The sequence below is a fragment of the Amphibalanus amphitrite genome, unplaced genomic scaffold (assembly GCF_019059575.1).
Source record: "Amphibalanus amphitrite isolate SeventyFive unplaced genomic scaffold, NRLGWU_Aamphi_draft 000170F_arrow, whole genome shotgun sequence".
Lineage (NCBI taxonomy): Eukaryota > Metazoa > Arthropoda > Thecostraca > Balanomorpha > Balanidae > Amphibalanus > Amphibalanus amphitrite.
The window spans coordinates 807,219-831,119 of NW_024881665.1; the positions used below are offsets into that span (position 1 = coordinate 807,219).

The window sequence follows — 23,901 nt, forward strand, 5'->3', positions numbered from 1 at the left end:
GTTCCGCATTTTCCAAAATCTTGAACTGAGTCTTGGCAATTTCTCTACTACTTCAGACCATGATACATCCATTTCTTAAATGGAACTTTTTGAGCCAAACACGTACACATATGTTGAAATGAATGTCACCATCGTATTCTACGCCCAAAATTACCATAACACATGTGTCACAGGCTGCGAATATCAGTTTTGATTTTCGGGGATATGTGCCTACCCGGTTGACCTGACCTTGATCCTGACCTATGCTTGACTGACCCCTACATGGGGCTGACGCTCTTGCAGGCCTTATATGAAGGCTTGTGCACCGTTTTGACAGAGTTTATGACGAGAGGCGCCCATTGCGAAGTCCTGAAGTCCATGCTACTGAAAGCCCGATTTCAGGTGTTTGACCTGACCTTGACCCGACCTGTGACCTCAAAATTCAACTTTTAAGTACTCATCTGAAGCGTCTTGTCGCGTTTTTTCGTTTGCCGTCTCGTGCGTTTCGCTGCGCCTATTGGTTCTCGAGTTATCGGCTGTGGGCGTTTAACGTCCCCCCCCCCTCCCAGCAAACGGCGGTGGCGAAATATCCCAGCAAATGCCGGGCTATTCTGTTTGATGTGTTATCAAACGTGTCGAAGTTCCCGCCAAGCGTGAAAATACTCAGCCTTTTTGTGTTTTGGGTGCGATTAACACATGACTGATGTGTTACCAGTACAGAACATGCCCTCACTGTGTCGATTTGTTTTCAGTGTACACAGAGTGACCGATCGCTTTTAAACTGTAAGCGATTGATAAAAGCAACAGTACGTACAAAATGTATATCGCAGGATTTCGATATCCGTGACCTACGGTCAGGTCAACTTTGCGACCACTCCGTTTTAATTCAATCGGAGACCAGTGAAACGCGCCTGTTTTGGACGGATGCCATCCTACACGGAGAAAAATATTTACTCCCCGAAGGATTTACAAACACCTTATTTCGGAAACTCCTTTTATGGGTGTTCATATACCACTAACTTTGGAGTATTCCATGACGAGGCAGAGTCTCATTTCAAATGCGCTTTTTCCGAGCGCTGTAGCTTTATTGGTTTCCGAGTTATGCGCCGCTTTGTTGAAATCAGCATTTGAACTGAAAGTCGGCGAAATTTGGCCTCCGATCTCTGGTGACCTGACCTTTCACCTGACCAAAAAAGAAACTGAAGAAACTTCATTATTATTTTGAACGTTCTTTCGAAGGCCCCCGTATCGCTACGGGGCCAGCAGAGCTAGAATAGGATGTTCAAACACTGCCCCCCCCCCCCCCAGGATGTAGAAAGCCGGGAGCCCCAACGGGGCGCGGGTTATCTCGGTTACCTAACCAGCCAACATTTACTTCGACTTGTGATCGAGTAAAACCATCTGCAAGGGTGAGCTGAAGTCAGTGGACAGTGGACACGTCCGCGCTCAATGTTTTCAATGGCCTCTTCACCCATCCCACAGTGAGTAGGCCTGGGCACACACCAAACTAAGAAAAAAGGTAATCAAGTAAAAACATTCAAAAACACAAAGCATTCGTGGGAAGTAAATTTCCCGAAACGAAAATTAGTAATTCCGAACGGAAACTAGTACTGAACTCTAGTTCAAACCAAACATTATATCATTCGTGATTGGTACGTCTATGTCGTTGACAGCTCTCGGGGCTGGGCACAATGGAGGTACAGCCCACAGCTGAAGTAATGTGCGGTTGTGCTCAATGTCACCATCTCAATCAATCTCTACCAATCAACCAATCTCAGTACCAATTTCAACGGATGGCTTCGACTTACGATTTTTAAATGCGCTGTGATCGAAAAGAAGACGTCAATTGATAAACTTGCAGCTGCAAGGGTTACGATACATGTAAGCTACATTCAAAGTTTCATTGTAGTCTGGCTAGTCGTTCCTAAGCTTCAGAAGCAGAATATACCCATGACTGAAACCGCACATTACTTCTGCTGTGGAGTGCACCATTTGACACTGTTTATTGCAGGACAGTATTCAAACAAAAAGCACCTCATTTTCTGATCTGCATGGGTGCTGCACTTTCACGCTTCCCATGCGGCTGGCTCGCAGTGTTCACAGCCCGACGAAATGGTGGCGACGTGTCAAATTCACTAGCGCGCATTGTCATGAGTGGTACTGGCTGCTGCTCAGAGACAATTATATTCAAAGGTTGGTGCTAAATAGCTCCTGACACTCTCTATTAGTTCGCTTGTGCGTTTTTTATTGAAAAACAAACCCGAGATGGTCGTTTGGGACAGCTTTGCACGAGGTAGGTATGCTATTTTCATCATTCCGTTTATTACTCCAATGCACAAACGATCATGAAAAACATCTAAGAGTTGGCACAAAAGCACGAAGTGCTTAATTCAGGGTCAATTGTCTTTGAGCATAGATAACTTTATATCTTTATAGCGGATGTGTGGATATCTGCTATGCAATTGAGCAATGCTTTGAGAGAAAGGCACTGCTTCATCTTCAATCCTAACGAAAAATAGCGCACATGCACCGAAACATGCGGATGTGACACAACGATCAAATAATTTTGTTTCTGTCCCAGGACATTCAAGTGACTAGTTTAAGTGACCTATAATATGCATTATGCATAAGCAAAAATGTCAATCCAAAATCATGCCGGTAAACTTAATTGAACTCACCCCTAGGGTGTTAGTTTTGCGTGTAATGGCAGTACGTAGGTATGGTACTGCACTGCGTATCGATCTAATGTAGCTGAACAAGAAATGTTCAGTTCCTATTACTATTTATGTTCTATATCGTATTACGAGTAACACAATGCAAGCGGGGATTCTTTGTTTTAGAGCTCGTGTAATGTGTACCCTTACCAAATTCAGCGACATCGTAGTCATACGAATCCGAATCGAAATAGTACTCAGGCTGCTCTCGTACTTCGCACTGTCGGGCTTCTAGCTGCAAGTCTGAGGTAAGCAGCCAGCCATAAGTCTGAAATTGTCAATTGTGTTACATGAGCTCACAATAAGTGAATTGTTTTCGTCTATAGCGTGAGTGAGTCCATAGGTGGAACTTTGTGCCGAGGTGGGGGTGCCCGGGCGCAGCAAAGCCACGACCGCTCTAGCGGTGACCTAGACATCCACCGTCTGTTGCGGCTCCAAAGCCAAGCCGGCGTGGAATTGGGAGAGTTTGGGCAACCCCAGCTCGGCACAAACATCGACCTATGAGCATGAATATTGACCTAATTAGAGAAATAGCTAAAGGACCTTATCTGGTTGCGGGAGATGGCTGACAATGACCTGTCGTTCTCGTCGTTCAGCCAATGAGTGAACTTCAAATTCAGCGTCTTGAAACAATGGCGAGGAAAATCTTACCAAGGTACGTACATACATTTAGATACAACGTTTATATTTTATCTCATAACGATATGAACAAGGGGCACAAATGCCCCTTCAACACTTGCATTTTGACATTTGGTGTTCGTTAACCCGCGCCCCGCTGGGGGGGGGGGGGCAGAATCTGCCCCCTCTCCTTTTTCGCCAATAACTTCTAATCTAAATGCGTTACGCCAGCAACGTCAAACTTTCAGTACCTTATCATACATCAATTTGACACGTTCCCTGAACATTCAAGCAAAATCCTTTGGAAATTTTTTGAGAAAATGACGTTTTAGTGACGTAATGTTCGCCATTTTTGCCTAAAAACGGCAAAATTTCAAACACCGCTAACATCTTCATTTTTAAAGGAATGAAGACGTAAAAAAAAAGGTTATACGTGATTCTACTTAGTCTATCAAAAGGCTATCTCGGTTTTTTGAAAATTTTGGATTTTGGCCCATTTTCTTAAAAAAAAACTAACTTTTCTGGGAAAATAATTATAAAATCCAAAATTTTGAGTGTATCGAAAAAAACCGGAATATATGTCAGAGAAGTGGTCTACGTGCATCTCTTCATACCAATTTTTAGAAGAATCGGTTAAAAAAATGTGGGAGTTATTTAAAATTTTATGACGTCACGACACACATAAATTTTGAAAAAAAATTGAAGTTCTAGAACTCGTACGGAAACAAAAATAACACCATTCGATTCGCTGTGAAAAACTGCATCAGATAGACACCTTTGATGCCTTAAAAACTAACTTCAAAATTTGACCTCACTTGACCTGACCTCGACCTGAAACTCATCCAGAGGTGGTCCATATCACTTACTGAGTGTGACTATTGAATTCTATGAATACAATGACCCATAAAACATGTGTCGCACATGCCCTTTTCTATATTTTGTTTTTGGTGACCTGACCTGACCTGACCTGACCTGACCTTGACCTTGACCTTTGAATGATATTGTATGCAATGAATTTTGTCTTGGTAGCCTAAGAACACGTTTTGGGCAATCAGTCTCAGTCCATTCTTCGGCAACTACGTGCAAGACCGATACTGTAGAAACTAGTGGTGTCAATCGGAACTTGAATCTTCGGAATTCCGATTTTGTCCAATGTCCAATTCGGAATTCGGTTGGACAATTCCAGCAGGCTTTGGACAACTTTGGACAGTCGCTTGCTACACCTCAACATTTTTAAGGAGTAATCGTGTTTAACATTGATTGGCTTTTAGAAAGCTCAGCTTTCAATCTGATTAACACTTTTGAGCTGGTAACGGTACATGAAAAGCAAATTAAATAACAGTGTTGAGTGTAAACTATTGCGTAGGTGTCGGACATCTTTGGACAAATGGCTGGCTTGGACATTTTTTGACGGACAGTTGACGTAAGCATTGGACATTGGACGGACTTTGGACATATGTTTTTTTTTTAATTGACACCACTAGTAGAAACTTGCATTTTGTACCCTTGACCTGACCTTGACCTGACCTCTGACCTACTTAAGCCAAAAATTTGTGCTCTTAAGATCCGCCTTGTTGAGAGCTTTCGATTGCCGTTTTTCCCGTCTTTCTACGACCATCGGTTCGGAAGTTAGACAGGGGGGCAGAATCTGCCCCCCCCCCAGCAGGGCGCGTAAGGCTGAATAGTCCAGCGGGGCGCGGGTTAACCAAGATGGTTCGGCACCCTTAACCCGCGCCCTGATGGGGGGCCATTTTGGCCCCCCCTGTGGTTTTTCTTAAACAGCGAGAAAACGGCGGCGCGCAGCGCCGCCAAATTTTGGGTACCTTACCGGGCATCAATTTGACACCTTCACACAAAATCTCAAGTCACAGGTCACCTCAGGTCAGGAGTTATTGAGGTCAAACTGAGGTCATGTTCGAGTAAAAATGAGCAAAAAAAAAACATGACATCTTGAAACGCTCACCAATTCTACAGTTAACAAGCAATTTTAAAGTTCTTTATGTGGTTGTGTAGAGAAAAGACCGCGCTACAAAACTGCTATCTCGGATTTTCGAAATTTTGGGACTTCGACCCCAAAAATAAAAAAATCGGATTTTTTAGAAAAACTCAAAAAATTTCCAAATTTTTTTTTTTTCGAATTTCGAAAAAAGCGGAATATATGTGATAGTCCCTGCGCTCTTCGATATACATACCAAATTTTAGATCGATACCTCTTTTTTTGGCCAAGTTATAGCGAAAAAACTGTTAAAAATTGATGACGTCAAATTTTGAACTTTATTTTTAAACATTCTAGACTTCGTAGCGCAAAACAGAGACCACCATTGAACTCCCCGTGACGAGCTGCATCGAATCGATACCCATTTTATGCAAAAATATCAACTTTGAAATTTGACTTAATTTGACCTGACCTTGACCTGACTTTGACCTGACCTTGACCTGACCTTGACCTGACCTTGACCAAAACGTGACCTAAGCTGGCCCTTAAGTCTGTCTGACCCACATAATCGCATTTGTCATGTAAAATGGACCATAAAACATGTATCACACGACGCTTTCATATTGTGACCCCCCAGTGACCTGACCTCTGTGACCTGACCTGGTATCAGTGACCTCAAATAGCAAAATATGTGTTTGAAGAACATTTCCCCATCGATGATTTTCAATGAAATGCATTTTACACGATTTTACAACGCAAATCTTGAAATGCCAGTAAACGGTGAAAATTCGACCTTTGACCTGACCTGTGACGTCATCGGTGTGTTCGAGGTCAATGAAATTGGGTCACAGGGTAGTTCCCCGTTGGGGCTACCCAACACCGTTTACCGCTTGTCGCTATGTTGCGTGGTTCTCGAGATCTGGGGGGGCCAAAATGGCCCCCCCCCCATCAGACCGCGTTGCTCGGCAGATCCCATCTGGGCGCGGGTTAACCCGGCAGGCGGTGGGCCTACCAGCCACCTTCCACGCGGTGGGGGGGGGGGGGCACTTTTTTGCCCCCCCCCGTATCTCCGAAACTACTGGACGGATCCGGAAAATTCAAACGGCGTTCGATAGCCCTGTCAAATTCGTTGAAGGAAACCAAATTTCATTGACCTCGGGGTCACCGATGACGTCACAGGTCAGGTCAAAGATAAAATGTTCACCGTTCACAGGGCTTCTAGGGAAAGCGCTATAACACCGAGTAAAACACATTTTGTCGAAAATCAGCGATAAGGCGTCAGTTGTCTAGTACATATGTTGCTATTAGAGGTCACTGGTCATACCAGGTCAGGTCACAGGTCAGGTCACCAAAGGTCACCAAGGGTCACCACATGAGCCCAACTGTACTAAGGTTATGTGATGCATGTTTTATGGCCAGTTTTTCATTTCCAACTCAATGGTGTTGGTTATAAGACAATCAGGTACAGTTTAGGTCACTTTCTGGTGGAGGTCAGGTCAAGGTCATGTCAAAAAAGGTCAAATTTCAAAGTTGATATTTTTGCATAAAATGGGTATCGATTCGATGCAGCTCGTCACGGGGAGTCTAATGGTGGTCTTTGTTTTGCGCCACGAGGTCTATAATTGCTAAAAATTGAGTTTGAAAATTTGACGTCATCAATTTTGAACATTTTTTTTCGCTATAACTTGGCCAAAAAAGAGGTATCGATCTCAAATTTGGTATGTAGATAGAAAGCGGTAGGTACTATCACATATATTCCGGTTTTTTCGAAATTCAAAAAACTTTTTGGATTTTTTGGCTATTATATTCAAAAAATCTATTTTTTAATTTTTGGGAATCAAAATACAAAAAATTCGAAAAACCGAAATAGCAGTTTTGTAGCCCTTTTGATTCCACACCTTTTATGTCTGAAACATTTTTTCTGTATCTCTAAAGCTGTAGGCCTGACAGCTCTTCCCGCGAAACCTTTTTTGATTCGAAAATGGCAAAAATGACGTCACTCTTACGTCACCTTTGGAAAAAGTTTTGGTCACCATGTGCGCTAGCTGCTCCCGGGAGGGTACTGAAAGTTTGGTGACGATCGGCGCAGCGGTTCTCGAGATATATCGAAAAAAGTAAAGGGGGGGGGGCAAAAAAATGCCCCCCCCACCGCCTGGAAGGTTAACCCGCGTCCCGCTGGGGGGGGCAGAATCTACCCCCTCCCGTTTTTCGCCAATAACTTCTAAACGCGTTACGCCAGCGACGTCAAACTTTCAGTACCTTATCATACATCAATTTGACACATTCCCTGAAAATTTGAGCGAAATCCGTCGGATTTTTTTTTTAGATAATGACGTTTTAGTTACGTCATGTTCGCCATTTTCGCCTCAAAAACGGCAAAATTTCAAACGCCGCTAACATCTTCGTTTTTAAAGTAATCAAGACGTAACAAAAAGCTAATACGTGATTTTACTTTTTCTATCAGATGGTTATCTCGTTTTTTTGAGAATTTGGGATTTTGGCCCAATTTTTTTTCTTTAAAAAAACTGACTTTTTTGGGTAAATAATTATAAAATTTAAAATTTTGAGTGTATCGAAAAAACCGGAATATATATCAGAGAAGTGGTCTATGTGCACCTACATACCAATTTTCAGAAAAATCGGTTCAAAAATGTGGGAGTTATTAAAAATTTTATGACGTCACGACACACAAAATGTTTGAAAAATGATTTTTTTTCGGAAGTTCTAGACCTCCTACGGAAGCAAAAATAGCACCATTCGATTCGCCGTGAAAAACTACATCAGATAGACACCTTTTTAGGCCTTGAAAACCAACTTTAAAATCTGATCTCACTTGACCTGACCTTGACCTGCCCTCGACCTGAAATTCATCCAGAGGTGGTCCATATCACTTATTGAGTGTTCCTATTGAATTCTATGCATAAAATGACCCATAAAACATGCGTCGCACATGCCCTTTTCTATATTTTGTTTTTGGTGACCTGACCTGACCTGACCTTGACCTTGACCTTGACCTTTGAATGATATTGTATGCAACGACTATTGTCTTGGTAGCCTAAGAACACGTTTTGGGCAATCAGTCTCAGTCCATTCTTCGGTAACTACGGTGCAAGGCCGATAATGTAGAAACTTGCATTTTATACCCTTGACCTGACCTTGACCTGACCTCTGACCTACGTAAGCAAGAAATTTTGGTCTCTTTAGATCCGCCTTGTTGAGAGCTTTCGATTGCCGTTTCCCCCGTCTTTCTACGACCATCGGTTCGGAAGTTAGACAGGGGGCAGAATCTGCCCCCCCCAGCAGGGCGCGTATGGCTGAATAGCCCAGCGGGGCGCGGGTTAAGGCATACTTTCAAATATCGACATTAAAAAAAATAAATTAAGTGAACTAACAGGGTCCCTATTTTTTGGGCATACGCGGAAAGATGCAGTCGGTAGAGAGAAGCTGAAGTTTAGACGTCTATTGCTTTTTATGAAATGCATCTCTGCAAATTGCCGACACCATTCATATTATAGTGATGGCAATTACGAACTACGAAAAATTGTGATAACGATACAATCCATAGTCGAATTTCTAGCAACTTGACATGCCTAATTAACATGCACGATCAATATGCAATATGCATTATCAAATTCGTTGATTTAACCCTCGCCGGACCTATTGGTTTTCTACATACGCGCCGGCCGAGGGGGGGGTGTACGACCCCCCTTGCCGTTTCGCCCCTGGTGGAGCTAGCGCGTCGCGGAAAAAAAAAACGAGCGTGGTCGCCGTTTCAAGACGCAGAGATTGATATCCGATTTTAAGGTCCCAGGTCCACCGGTGACCTCTGAGGTCAGGTCAAGTGCCCTAAGGTACGGTTCAGTTTTTGGTAAATAACTTCGCAACACACGGCCACAGAGCCGCGATTTTGGCAGCATCGTGTTTGCCTTTCTCAGGCGCGTCGAATGATATACTTTTTTTGGCTGAGGTCAACTTAGGGTGTTGACCTCGGGTTACGGTCAGGTCAGCGCCCCCAGGTCACGACTCACGAAGTTGGTCGAAGGAGGTCATGTCGCATATAATTCGATTCGGCAGGTCTTTTTGAGTCCTTCGGTGGCTTTTTCGACTCGCTAGCTTAATTTGATCGGATGTTATTGACGAAAAACTAATATGACCTTAATGACGTCATAAATGACGTCACGCAAGGTGAATATTGCAAAAGTCACGCATGGAGCCTTGCAAGGAGTGCATGAAACCACGATTCTGTGTGCTTGAGATAGTTGGAGATTTTTTTTTCTGGTGCCAGAATAGCAGTTTTCATTTTTCCCGATTGACTTATAATGGTGAGGTCACGAAAATTACCTGACCTCATATGACTTTTAGGAAAAATCCTAGATAAACAAGTTGTGAGACACCTAATGGATAATAGGTCCTGCAAGTTTCAACTCTCTGTGATAGCTCCTCTGGCAGTGAGGGCGTTGCGAAGTTGCGACATCTGAAGACCGTGCAGAGGTTTACTTATAACGTCATAGGTCAGTGACCTGACCTGACATGAAAATGTAGTTGGGGTCAAAAGATCCGGCTTGAATCAAAGGTCAGGTACGCCAGCTTTCAGCTCTCTATCGCCGGCGTTTTCGGAGCTATCGCGAAAAAAAAAACTATGGGGGGGCACCCCCCTCGGCCGGCGAGGGTTTTAACTGCTTAAGCAGATGTTTGGAAAACAAAATTGCAGCAAAGTTTGTCGTATATGAGTGCAAGTGAACATCCGAAAAATATCAACGTCATAGAGAACAGTCACTTGCATAACAGCCAAGTTACATAAACAACAGCCAAGAACAGCCAAGTTACATAAAACACATTGTTTTCCCTATCAAGTCACTCCTCCCCCTCCCCACTGCTAACCAGTTCCAGTTGCCTTCCGAACATCTAAATACATGGTAAAACTTTCCATTTTCATTCTAAGTTCAAAACAATATTAACAATTACAGAATACAAGGTGATAAAAAACACCTGACGGCATTTGTCAGAAAAGGATTGTTGAACAATCTGAAAGCAGATGATGATTGATTTTACCGGACAATGATTTTACCGGATAATGACCCAATGTTAGTTACACTTTTGGAGAAGTTTTATCGGAACCATGCATAAAAAAATAATCATCTAGAGTTCATCAAGCTTTAAATAAAATGTTTAAAAAAAATCTAAGGATATTTAGTGGTGCTCTTGCTGATGACTACATATGTGGCAATGTATTGCGGATGAGCCGTAGAACGAATATTACATAGACAAATTAGTTCGTGATGGACTCCATAGAGCGAAAGAATCAACAAATTTGCGCTAAAACATGGCGTTCGTAAATAAATGTATGTACCAAATGTACGGCATAAACGTCGGCAAGAATTTTGAATGCCCTCTAATAAATACTGTTTTACTCTACTATCACTATGCCATTTACATAATATCACCATAATAAAAGTAGAATTATGTACATTTTGGAGCTGATATGCATTTTGAACGGCTCAAAAATATTAAACGGATATGATATTGAGCAGCCCGAGGCGCGCTGATGGTCCTCTTTTGGTCCAACTAATGCTGAGCAAACATACCGTTCACAGCTGCATTTATCAGATTTTGTGTACCTATGTAAGATTTATCATCGAAACTCTAACCGTAAATGCAGTTATTTTGAGAGAAATATCGACATTGATCCATATTACTACATAATGAGACAAATGGCTACTGAGCAGTATGTGCTTACAAGTGACAATAATACTAAAAATAATATAATAAACCAGCTCCTCGCTAGTCGACGCAGACTCGGACGACAAACGGTGCTCATTCGGTGAGAGCGAATCGGCGGATCTACTCACATCGAAGGCGGTGAGTGAATCGACGTTAACAGTTGTCCAGTGGGAGCGAGGTCCCCACGGACGCCACCTTCCGAAAGGCTGGAGCCTCGGAAGATCATCTGCCAGAAGGAAACACATGACATCATTTATGATTTCTCAATATAACCAAAGGAGACACCAAGGAGTGGGAAGACGAATGGGAAGGTGACTTTCATTTTTCAGAGTCCTGAATGCATCATTTTGCGTGTCTTTACGATATCTGATAATGAGAGCGTTTATGAGCCAGCTCACTGTGCTCATATAAATATATGTATCGCTACGTTCGCCCCACCTCGCCAGTGGTTGAGAAATACTAATGATGATGCGCATATTAGTGCTGGGCGAAATGACTTCACAATTTTCTCCTTTAGGGGAAGCCGGGGGAAGCCCGGGCGCGGGGGAAGCCCGGCCACCCCGTTTCCGGCTAAATTATTCACAATAAAATGCTCAACTGTTTGTCCTTTCAGCGTGGCAGCTAAGGTAACGCCAGCAAAAAAGTTAAGGCTAACAAAAATTGCATATTGTTAAAGTTATAGAGCAAAAATGATATTTTAAGGGTTTTTAGCTAAAAAGTGAGATATGTTGCACTGTTAATGTTATACCATACAGTACTAATATTTATACGAATGTTATGTAAGGACCGTTTAAGTGTTTGTAGTGAGGGGTGACGAGGCAGGCTGGCTTAAGTATGACATTTTTTCGAACATCGCTGTTCTAAAATAAAAATTAGCACATTGGGGTAACCCCGGGCGAGTGGCCAAGCTTACCCCCAACCGAGAGTAATGCAACTTAACCACTGTTTTCCATGAGATAATAGGTACTGAGCAGGTTTGGTTTACACCTAGATCAAAGATAAATTTCGAAAATAAACATGTTATCATAGACAAAGCCAGTCATGTAACTTAAGGTCAACTAGGGTCAAACTACGTTTTTGCAGATAACGCGACAGACAATGAGGCTAGAGCTGCAAAAATGGTGTCGTTGTGTTCTTCTTCATCAGCCGAGTCGAATGATATGCAATATGATGCATTAACCCTCGCCCGTAAACGGCGATCTGCCACCTTCGCCCATGCAGGGGGGGGGGTTGGTGCGACCCCCCCCTTGGCGTTTGAAAACGGAGCGTCGTAGAGCTTAGCGGAAAAGACCAACGGATTGCTCTCGCCGAGATCTCGCGATTGGTGGTATATTTTTTGGTCCTAGGTCAACATTTGACCTACTTTTGACCGGTCAAAGGTCAAATTTTCGGAAAAATAGACTTTTTTTCAACTTTCCGCGGCGATTGCGGCAAAACGGTGGGAGATATCGACTTGAAACCTTCACTATCGTGTTCCTTGATCAATTCTCTATCGTTTGGTATGTATTTCGTTTCCCTAGCTCTAAAAATGGCGCGTTGGGAGTGCCGGAAGTCGGCAAGGTCACAGTCGGCGGCAGAAATTCGAAAAATCAAAATTTAAATTTTTGAAATCTGATTGTATTTTTGGATTTGGGAGGTCCATTTGCTCCCTATAGAAGCTAATATTGCTGCATATTCCCATTGAGGTGACAAGAATTAGCAAAATAGTGGTTCGGGCGCTTTTCAAAAATAGTACCGGACGCTGTTCCTCTTGTGACGTCATAGCTCCGTGACCTGACCTGACCCGGTCAAGTTTCTTATACCATATGATAGCCAATACTTGCCCCAACATGCATGGGAAGTTTCATCACGATCCATCAACCGATGTCCGTACCACCGGCAGGAAACCTCGGGCGTTGGCACTCAGTTTGTGAAAATCCGGCCGGAGGCTGTTCCCTTTGTGACGTCATAACTCCGTGACCTGACATGACCCGGTCAAATTTTTTTTTTATCAAAAGATGCGCAAGGTTTGCCCCATAAGGTACCCAAAATTTGGCGGCGCTGCGCGCCGCCGTTTTTGCACTATTTCCAAAAAACCTCAGGGGGGGGGGGGGTTGCACCAACCCCCCCCTACATGGGCGAGGGTTAAGGTAAAAAGAAAAATAAATTTTAAGGAATTTTGAAATACACATTTTTTGTCAATTTTGCATCACGATTTTCATCGACCTGAGGCCTCTTGCACCAAAATCCTCTTGCACCAATGCTTGGATTATTTTGCATCGTACACCCAGTCCAAGTCTCAAATGTAACAATTTGCGTGCAAAATTGAGCAAGCACATGTAGGATTATGTATTGGGCTATTGCAAACAAATTTACCACCATTAGATTAGCTTATTCTGAAACCGGTTTTTCAATTTTACCTAGCTAGGTAGTTTGGTGCAAGAGGCCTCTGTACTGTATATGTGGTAGACGCTAGCTAAAATACCAGTAGTGACATAAACTCTGATATGTCCAGAGCTAATCAGTACCTTAATGTTTCACTTTCCGTTAATATTTGGAAGACACATAATGGTTTCATCAACTCGTTGTAAAGCGCTGGGGAGGTGGCCGGCGTTACCCCTATGCCGGGCTTACCCCAGAAAAATCAACACTTTTTTAAAACTCGATTTTCTCAAACTTATACTTATTCCACGAAACGGAATTTTTTGAAGACACGATCAATGAACTTAGCTATCTAACAGGATATCAACATTTTATACAGCTCGTATGGTATGTAATAAAAATGAAAAAGAGCTTACTATGCCGGGCTTCCCCCGGCTTCCCCTACATCTTCTAAAAGTGAAGCAGCTATCGCCACCATTTCGATTCCCACAGCATTTTATTGAAATTGTTTCGGACATACCCTGTCGAGTTGGAAGAATCAACAAAGTGTTCTGTCGGACTTTCCAAATTATAAGATTTCATCACCCAGAAGAAAATAAGCAAAATACGCAAAAATCGAATTCGGAAAGGTGAAAAAAAAAACATTTTAAACAACGTTCACGACATATCCAATTTCATTAAAGTGATTCAGTTTTGATACTCATGACGGCCCAGGTTAACCCGCGCCCTGCTGGGCTATTCAGCCATACGCGCCCTGCTGGGGGGGGGGGGGGCAGATTCTGCCCCCTGTCTAACTTCCGAACCGATGGTCGTAGAAAGATGGGGAAAACGGCAATCGAAAGCTCTCAACAAGGCGGATCTTAAGAGCCCAAATTTTGTTGCTTAAGTAGGTCAGAGGTTAGGTCAAGGTCAGGTCAAGGGTACAAAATGCAAGTTTCTACAGCATTGGCCTTGCACCGTAGTTGCCGAAGAATGGACTGAGACTGATTGCCCAAAACGTGTTCTTAGACTACCAAGACAATATTCGTTGCATAAAATGTCATTCAAAGGTCAAGGTCAAGGTCAGGTCAGGTCAGGTCACCAAAAACAAATTATAGAAAAGGGCATGTGCGACACATGTTTCATGGGTCATTTTACTCATAGAATTCAAAGGCAAACTCAATAAGTGATATGGACCACCTCTGGATGAATTTCAGGTCGAGGTCAGGTCAAGGTCAGGTCAAGTGATGTCAAATTTTGAAGTTGGTTGTTAAGGCCTAAAAAGGTGTCTATCTGATGCAGTTTTTCACGGCGAATCGAATGGCGCTATTTCTGTTTCCGTACGAGGTCTAGAACTTCAAAAAATCATTTTTTCAAAATTTTTGTCTGTTGTGACGTCATAAAATTTTGAATAACCCCCAGATTTTTGAACCTATTCTTCTAAAATGGGTTTATATGTGCACATAGACCACTCCTCTGACATATATTCAGTTTTTTTTTCGATACACTCAAATTTTGGATTTTTATAATTATTTTCCCAAAAAGGTCAGTTTTTTAAGAAAAAAATTTGGGCCAAAATCCAAAATTTTCAAAAAAAAAACGAGATAGCTATTTGATAGACAAAGTAGAATCACGTATAACCTTTTTTTTGTTACGTCTTGATTCCTTTAAAAATGAAGGTGTTAGCGGCGTTTGAAATTTTGCCGTTTTTGAGGCGAAAATGGCGAACATGACGTAAATAAAACGGTAATTTCTAAAAAAAAAAAAATCCGACGGACTTCGCTCAAATTATCAGGGAACGTGTCAAATTGATGTATGATAAGGTACTGAAAGTTTGACGTCGCTGGCGTAACGCGTTCAGAAGTTATTGTCAAAAAACGGGAGGGGTGCAGATTCTGCCCCCCCCCCCCAGCGGGGCGCGGGATAATCTGCACGCGGGTAGCTACTTCAAACTGATGCGTCCTTAAAAAGGAAAAAATGATGCCGTTTGAATTTTTAGCCAGTCTAGCCTAGTATTAATGAAGAAGGCGCTGAGTGCACCTGAGATGGGGTGGGGGTGAGGGTGCGGCCGGGGCATTAAAAACCAGTTTTATCATCATCACTTACCAATCAGCTCATGATCTTCTGAGAGTTGACCATCTAAAAACAAAAAATGCCAGGCGTCAATGTCGCAGCTGAAACATAGTTGTAGCTATAGTCCTGAAAGATTATGGTTGATTATTTCGTTAAAAGATATTGAACAAAGTCTCTATTTGCTAAAGTGAAATAAATGTCTATTGAAAACCTAGCGAGATGCACAGCAATGATAATCATATGTCGTACAAAATAAACCCGACTCACATAACTAGTTAACCCGCGCCGTAATGGAGGGGGAGGCGTTTTCATGCCCCCTCAGGTTTTTTTTTGCGAATAAGACAACATTTGACCTTTGACGGCCTCTGGTGACCTGACGGCCTCTTTACCTGACGTAAAAACACCCCGACAAGGGTTGACAAGGATGCTTCTCAATCTCAAGGTATGTATCTACATATGCCATTTCGCGTACACTCTACAGCAATTGCGTCGAGGTATCTAGCCAATAGTCATGGCACATGTCCAATTTGTCCATGGCTAGATACCTCGACGCAATTTTTATATGTAGAGCGTAGACGTTTTACTGAACTAAAACACACCAAAAGTCGTACTTATATAAACGTAAAATGGCGCTCTTCCTATAGGATATTGAGAAGACTGGTCATTGGAAACCTTTAATTTAGCATTTAACATATCAAGAAAAGCATATATATATATATATATATATATATATATATATATATATATATATATATATATATATATATATATATATAATCGTCTGGATGGAGGTACCATTTTGGTCTACAGGGGGCGAAATCCGCGGAGTGTGCGTTTTTACCCCAATTAGTTTTTGTGCAATAACTTTTTATTTATTTTATTTATTCAGTTATTTGGGGTAAGGACAACAGGCATACGTGGGCCCATTTAATGTCCAAGCACTCAAATCAGTCAAATGTTACACACAAACAATGGGACAAAAACACTGCAACTACGAAAGAATTTTACAATTCTTTTATATATGTTGACACATCGGCCCTAAGTTCCCTTAATGAGTCATGGAATACATCAGCATCAGTACACTGAAACAAAAACTTATTAACAAACGATAGAACTCTAACAAAAAGTGACCTCTGCACCGCCTCTACTCTCGCAAATGGAACATGAAAGACACCACGTGCTTGTTCGGTGTTTCTCGTTGCCCTTGGCGCGATAAGTAGAGGGAAATGGGCTAAAAGTGCTGCACAATCAGTATGATTTTTATACACAATTTTTATTTGTACAATTTGGCAACAAACATAATGTCATATTGTCGACGCCTATTCTCTAGACATGCGACGCCAAATAATCGCAGCAAGTCACTGTAATCGATAGCTGATGATGAGTCTTGACATCGAGTATAACAATATAGCCAATATAAGAAACGTTGTTGCACCCTTTCGATTCTGTCCAGGTACGTTTTTGCGGCACCTCCCCAAATAACACAACAATACTCGAGAATTGCTCTAACGTTACCATAAAATGCTGTTAAAATGGGCTTCCAGGTAAATGTTTTGACCTTGTGACCGGTTTGCATCGATCTCATGATGAGACCCATGACTCTGTTGCTTCTGGCTGCCGATAAGCCACATTCCGGTGATTGAGCGTGTGCCTCTTGCAGCTTCAGCGGCCGTCCCAGACGCAGGCAAAACCGTAACTAGCGTAATGCATATCGCACCTCCTGGCATATAGGGCTTTGCTCCTGGCACTGAGAACAGGAACTGCAACAGGAACTGTGGATTATCGTTCATGCCTGTGGCTGATAGGAAGACTATATCTATCATTGAGAAGGCTAGAGAGGGTTGGTGCGTTGAGCAGGTAAGCTCTTTTGTAGATAGCCGCTGTCGGGACTAGGCAATGTTGAATGACAAATATTCGCCCTATACTAAAGGCTGGTACGCATAACGGAAACTTTTACCGCTTTGCGGGACGGGAAAAATCATCTGATCTTAATGAATTTTGCACAGAAGCTTGTGCTATGGTATCGACAAGAATTCCGACCCGGCCCGATAAATCTAGCGAACCCGATAAATCTTATTTTTTACCGTGTAAATGTGGACCGTGGACCACCCTAATAAATAAATATATATAAATATATGTAAATAAATATATATGTATATATCAAACACTATTAACTTACGCTTGCTTGAACAGTAGGCCTGGTCGTCTTTCTGGGACGGGCCGTCATGCCTGCCAAGATTTAGTTTCTTCAGCCGATCAAAGAAACTGCTCAGAGTGATTCTATTTTCGGTTCCTAGAAGGTGAACAGACTTGTCCACTACATCTGCAATAAAAGTGTAAACAATAGCGCTGTTTAATTATATAATGTGTATCGTTTTCGTTTCTAGCTAAACAATAAATGAAACAATAAAAAACAGAAGAAATTATATGCGAAAACAATAAATAACAGATAACTAATAAAGAAGCGAAAATAACAAAGTCTGAGAACCGAAAGCGTGCGTTGAATTAAAATAACTAGAATACCTGTCCTTAACTGATGGCTACCAAAAGAATTGTCAATAAACCAATATTTTTCCTGAAAAGAAGCCTAACGCTCCAACATATTCAGTGTTCACACATCATGTTACTCTAGATACTTCTGATACCCATGCAAACATCTGGCGTTCTGAGTCCTGTGCACAGCGACACACCAAAGCAATGCGTCTCACTGGCTCGCACATAACGTACCGATTCCACAGAGCGAGCCGGGGGCGGCGGAGACGGTCAGCCGGGTGTTCCGCCGGGGCTGAACACGGTCCGGAGTCCAGCTGACGCGCACCGTGTTCTCCAGACACGGGACGGCCTTGTACTGGGCGCTGTCCGCGATCACCTCGCCGTCAACGGCCGCGAACACGAGCAGCTTGAACCCGGTGGACATGGCGGGTGTCACAGGAACGGCGAGCGTCACCAGACCTGTGGGCAGCCGGCAGGGGAGCGGGTCAGGTCTGCGGACAGCCGGCGGGGACCGGGTCAGACCTGCTGACAAAGGGCGGGGACCGGTGCCTATTTTTGGGAACGCATTTTCGTTCCCATATTTGGGAACGAAAAACCCAAATATGGGAACGCTATGTAGGCATTATTTAAAACAAGAAGAAGAACCGTTAAATGACGTCCAAAAAATATATAACGATTGTGAGCCGCCTGATATTTGTCTCAATATTGTTGGGAAATAGTTTTGATATTGTCAAGCCCAGCGTAGTTTCAAATCGTTTCCCCATTTCTAAAGCAGTCTACCGCCCGCGCCGCGTGCCCAAATTTGGGAACACCGTCGTACACTGGCGCTGCCAGCGCCCAGCGTTCCTTATTATGGGAACGGCGTACCTAAAATTGCGAAGGATTTCACCGACGTCTTTCACGGGCTCTTTTCATCAACACGCATCACATCCGACGCCTCACGACGCAACAATCATAAGATAACCTTTCCGGCAGGACCGCCGCTTGTTTCGCCAGGTCTTCTGCGCTCTTATTCCCGTCGATCCCGCAGTGGGCACGCCCCCCTCTGCAGGATTAGGCACGGGCGTAGGAACGTCATGAAAAGTGGGTGGGCCACTCTGTCAAGGGGCCTCCTTTTCCAGGGGGCCTCCTATTTTCAGGGGCCTCCAACTTTTGCCTCGTCCTGCTGGCTGCTTTCAAGTAGGTATGACCTCCAAATCTAGCTTCTGAGATCGAGCAGATGTACCCAGGGGCGTAACCGCTTAAGCGAACAGAGCGGAAAGTCCGCACCATTTTTAACCCTCGCATGTGTAGGGGGGGGGTCGGATGGACCCCCCCCCATGGTTTTTCGCGAATAACTCGCGTAAAAAGCGGCCGATCGCGACGAAACTTTCAGTACCCTCGCATTGATCAATTTTACACCTACCCTGAAAATTTCATGACCCTGACCCAAATGACCTTTGACCTGTGACCTCTTTTCCGAGACCATGTTTGGCCGGAATCGCGATTTCGCGTATGTCGGCTCGCACTAGCCGCGTGTTTGCAAGCTTTTCGTGGTTTCAAACGTTCAAACATGTGATTTGATGTTACTCCCGTGTGTGTCAATGTCACCTGAAGGTCAGGTCAGGTCATTGACCTTTGGTGACCTCGGGTGACCTCGGGTCACTTTTTCGAGTTTTACATGTTTCTAGGCTAGTTTTTGGAGCTGAATTCGAATTTAGCAACCATTTGAACATTTACGAAGTAGTTTTGGTGACTTCGTAACATGTTACGAAGCTGTCAGAGGCGGTTGACACGTACTACGAATACCCGTCACAACGCCTACTGGTTGACCTGACCTGACCTGACCCGACCTGGTCTAAATGCTTCAAGACATCATCTGTGATCAAAACTAACACGATATTCGTGATCAGCACCCCGAAAAACCCCTTAGCAGCCACACTTTACGACTTTCTAACAGGTCCCGATTTTCCCGACTTTGGGTCATTGACCTGACCTGGAAGGTCAACCAATGACCTAGGACCTTAAAATTGGGTATCATCGGCTTCCTCTCGTCACGGGCAACACGCTCGTTTTTTCCGCGAAGCTCTAGCTTGATCAGGGGCCAAACGGCAAGGGGGGGGGGGTCCAACCGACCCCCCCCCCACACATTAGAAGCTGGCAAACGCCGCACACATGCGAGGGTTAAAACTTATTCCCCCTCAGATTTTTTTTTTTTTAGAAACTATTTGCCGAAAACGGCGCATGACCCCTGAAAACCCTTACACAAATGTCTTCCTCGTTTCCCAGGTGCCCCCATTAGCTTCATAGGCGCCCTCTTTGGCATATAAGCGCCCTATGTATAGTCATCAGAGACATCCCTATATGTCCCACAGTCGCATACAATGTGCGCTTATCATAGGCGTCTCTCTTTTATGGACACTTGAAGCCTGAAGGCGCCTCTCTTTGCCATGCCGGCTCCCCTGTTTGTTATGAATGCACCCCCATGGCATTGATCAATTGCAATCCAGACCCCTATTGCATGTGGACGCCCATATATGTAGGCCCGAGGCCATCTATAGAAGGTACAGTCACTCCCCCGCCGACCAATCAGAGACAGATCCTGAGTGACGTCACCCCTGATGCTCGCAAGGGGTGCTCCATTCCTTTACAACGTAAACATGACTAACTTCATTTGAAGCTTATTGGTGACACTCTACACATATGGCTCAACCGTTGATGTCATTGGAAAGTGCAACTAATTTTCTAGCGATAAAAAAGAGCAGCAATATGCTAAGAAATGGCTGGTTTTGAAGATATAGACGATTTAAAAATCCTCTGCAGTTGCAGGAAAGCAACGTAAAAACGCATCGAGCTTATATTTTTACTATGAATAAATTATTTTTTATTAAGTTTTTAGATATGGTATCGATTTAATCAACAACCTTATTACAATATTTTTATTACTTGTAACTTTATTTCAAAATAATATTTTCAAAAATGGCAACTGTTGGCAAGTAGCTTTGAAGCGATTGTGGCGCAGCGCGCCATTATTGTCCTGAGGCCCCCTTATGATGTCATCAAAAGTGGAGTGACATGGGCCTGTGTAGGCCTCACAGGCGCCCCTCTTTCGCATTGAGGCGCCCCTATGGGCATCATAGGCGCCCCTCTATTGCACGTAGGTGCCATGTCCGTCAAGACAGCCCATATTCAGCCCAGATTCAGCCCGGATTCAGCCCAGATTAGGGACACCTCCGATCAAGCTGAAACTCGCACACAATGTAGGCCATGACATGCCCAATCCACAGTCCAAGTCATCCGGTGGCACTCCCAGTCGTTTGACCTACAGAGGTCAGCAAAGGTCACGTGGCCCAAATTTGCACAGCAGATTGTGGCCCACCCAGTAGAGCTAGAGCGCTAAAAATGGCACCAATCGACTCGCCAGCATCTAATCTTACTTTCCCAGCACTCATTTGACCTCTCAAGGTCATGTGATGACCTAAGGTCATTTGTGGGCTATGTCGAAAATACACTTGCACAGCAGTTTTCGAGTAGATGGATTGACCGAATTCCAAATCAAAGCACATCATCGGGTAGCCCATAGGCCGTAGTAACTTTCCTTAATAACCGCTTTTCGATATGTGACCCCGTTTGACCTCGGCAGGTCAAAATGTGCAAATAAACGACACTCAATACGTCGCAGCCCGGATTCAGCCCAGATTCGGGACACCTCCGATCAAGCTGAAAATCGCACACAATGTAGGCCATGACATGCCCAATCCACAGTCCAAGTCATTTGGTGTCACTCCCAGCTGTTTGACCTACAGAGGTCAGCAAAGGTCACGTGGCCCAAATTTGCACAGCAGATTGTGGCCCACCCAGTAGAGCTAGAGCGCTAAAAAATGGCACCAATCGACTCGCCAGCATCTAATCTTACTTTCCCAACACTCATTTGACCTCTCAATGTCATGTGATGACCTAAGGTCATTTGTGGGCTATGTCGAAAATACACTTGCACAGCAGTTTTCGAGTAGATGGATTGACCGAATTCCAAATCAAAGCACATCATCGGGTAGCCCATAGGCCGTAGTAACTTTCCTTGAAAACCGCTTTTCGATATGTGACCCCGTTTGACCTCGGCAGGTCAAAATGTGCAGATAAACGACACTCAATACGTCGCAGCCCGGATTCAGCCCAGATTCGGGACACCTCCGATCAAGCTGAAACTCGCACACAATGTAGGCCATGACATGCCCAATCCACAGTCCAAGTCATTCGGTGGCACTCCGAGCCATTTGACCTACAGAGGTCAGCAAAGGTCACGTGGCCCAAATTTGCACAGCAGATTGTGGCCCACCCAGTAGAGCTAGAGCGCTAAAAATGGCACCAATCGACTCGCCAGCATCTAATCTTACTTTCCCAGCACTCATTTGACCTCTCAGGGTCATGCGATGACCTAAGGTCATTTGTGGGCTATGTCGAAAATACATTTGCACAGCAGTTTTCGAGTAGATGGATTGACCGAATTACCGACATATTGACCGACATAGCCCACAAATGACCTTAGGTCATCGCATGACCTTGAGAGGTCAAATGAGTGTTGGGAAAGTAAGATTAGATGCTGGCGAGTCGATTGGTGCCCTTTTTAGCGCTCTAGCTCTACTGGGTGGGCCACAATCTGCTGTGCAAATTTGGGCCACGTGACCTTTGCTGAACTCTGTAGGTCAAACGGCTGGGAGTGCCACCGAATGACTTGGACTGTGGATTGGGCTTGTCATGGCCTACATTGTGTGCGAGTTTCAGCTTGATCGGAGGTGTCCCGAATCTGGGCTGAATCCGGGCTGCGACGTATTGAGTGTCGTTTATTTGCACATTTTGACCTGCCGAGGTCAAACGGGGTCACATATCGAAAAGCGGTTTTTAAGGGAAGTTACTATGGCCTATGGGCTACCCGATGATATGCTTTGATTTGGAATTCGGTCAAACCATCTACTCGAAAACTGCTGTGCAAGTGTATTTTCGACATAGCCCACAAATGACCTTAGGTCATCGCATGACCTTGAGAGGTCAAATGAGTGTTGGGAAAGTAAGATTAGATGCTGGCGAGTCGATTGGTGCCATTTTTAGCGCTCTAGCTCTACTGGGTGGGCCACAATCTGCTGTGCAAATTTGGGCCACGTGACCTTTGCTGACCTCTGTAGGTCAAACGGCTGGGAGTGCCACCAAATGACTTGGACTGTGGATTGGGCATGTCATGGCCTACATTGTGTGCGAGTTTCAGCTTGATCGGAGGTGTCCCGAATCTGGGCTGAATCCGGGCTGCGACGTATTGAGGGTCGTTTATTTGCACATTTTGACCTGCCGACGTCAAACGGGGTCACATATCGAAAAGCGGTTTTTTAGGAAAATTACTACGGCCTATGGGCTACCCAATGATGTGCTTTGATTTGGAATTCGGTCAATCCATCTACTCGAAAACTGCTGTGCAAGTGTATTTTCGACATGGCCCACAAATGACCTTAGGTCATGGCATGACCTTGAGAGGTCAAATGAGTATTGTAGAAGTAAGATTAGATGCTGGCGAGTCGATTGGTGCCATTTTTAGCGCTCTAGCTCTACTGCGTGGGCCACAATCTGCTGTGCAAATTTGGGCCACGTGACCTTTGCTGACCTCTGTAGGTCAAACGGCTGGGAGTGCCACCGAATGACTTGGACTGTGGATTGGGCATGTCATGGCCTACATTGTGTGCGAGTTTCAGCTTGATCAGAGGTGTCCCGAATCTGGGCTGAATCCGGGCTGAATCTGGGCTGAATATGGGCTGTCTTGATCAACATCGTAGGTGCCCTACTGTCTCAGAACCGCTCCCTTTTGGCATGCGGACGCCCATCTTTCGTACGGAGGAGCCGCTGTGATTCTTAGAGACGGCATGGTGCTCCCAGACGCAGATGGGGCTCTCGGAGTCGACAGTGTGGGACCTTCAGTCGCTGATGGGTGCCCGCCAGATGTGGACCCTCGGAGACGCCGGTATGGGGCCCTCAGAGATGCCGATATGTAGCCCTTAGAGACAC

General features: G+C 44.2%; 1 protein-coding gene across 10 annotated transcripts in view; it reads right to left on the reverse strand.

Annotated features, from left to right (window-relative positions):
• LOC122383711 (alpha-2-macroglobulin-like) overlaps positions 1–23,901 on the reverse strand; it is a 148,532-nt gene that overhangs the window by 75,751 nt on the left and 48,880 nt on the right. For 4 of the 10 annotated variants that reach the window (XM_043370428.1, XM_043370430.1, XM_043370429.1 and 1 more), the window contains exons 13-16: positions 18,109–18,333; positions 17,561–17,704; positions 15,415–15,447; positions 11,097–11,194 (exon numbers count right to left, since the gene is read on the reverse strand). In XM_043370428.1, coding sequence (XP_043226363.1) covers positions 11,097–11,194; positions 15,415–15,447; positions 17,561–17,704; positions 18,109–18,333 — 500 coding nt within the window. Of the gene's footprint in view, positions 1–2,843; positions 2,962–11,096; positions 11,195–15,414; positions 15,448–17,560; positions 17,705–18,108; positions 18,334–23,901 lie in introns of all 10 variants that reach the window. The other 6 variants (XM_043370435.1, XM_043370431.1, XM_043370433.1 and 3 more) reach the window with 3 other exon arrangements.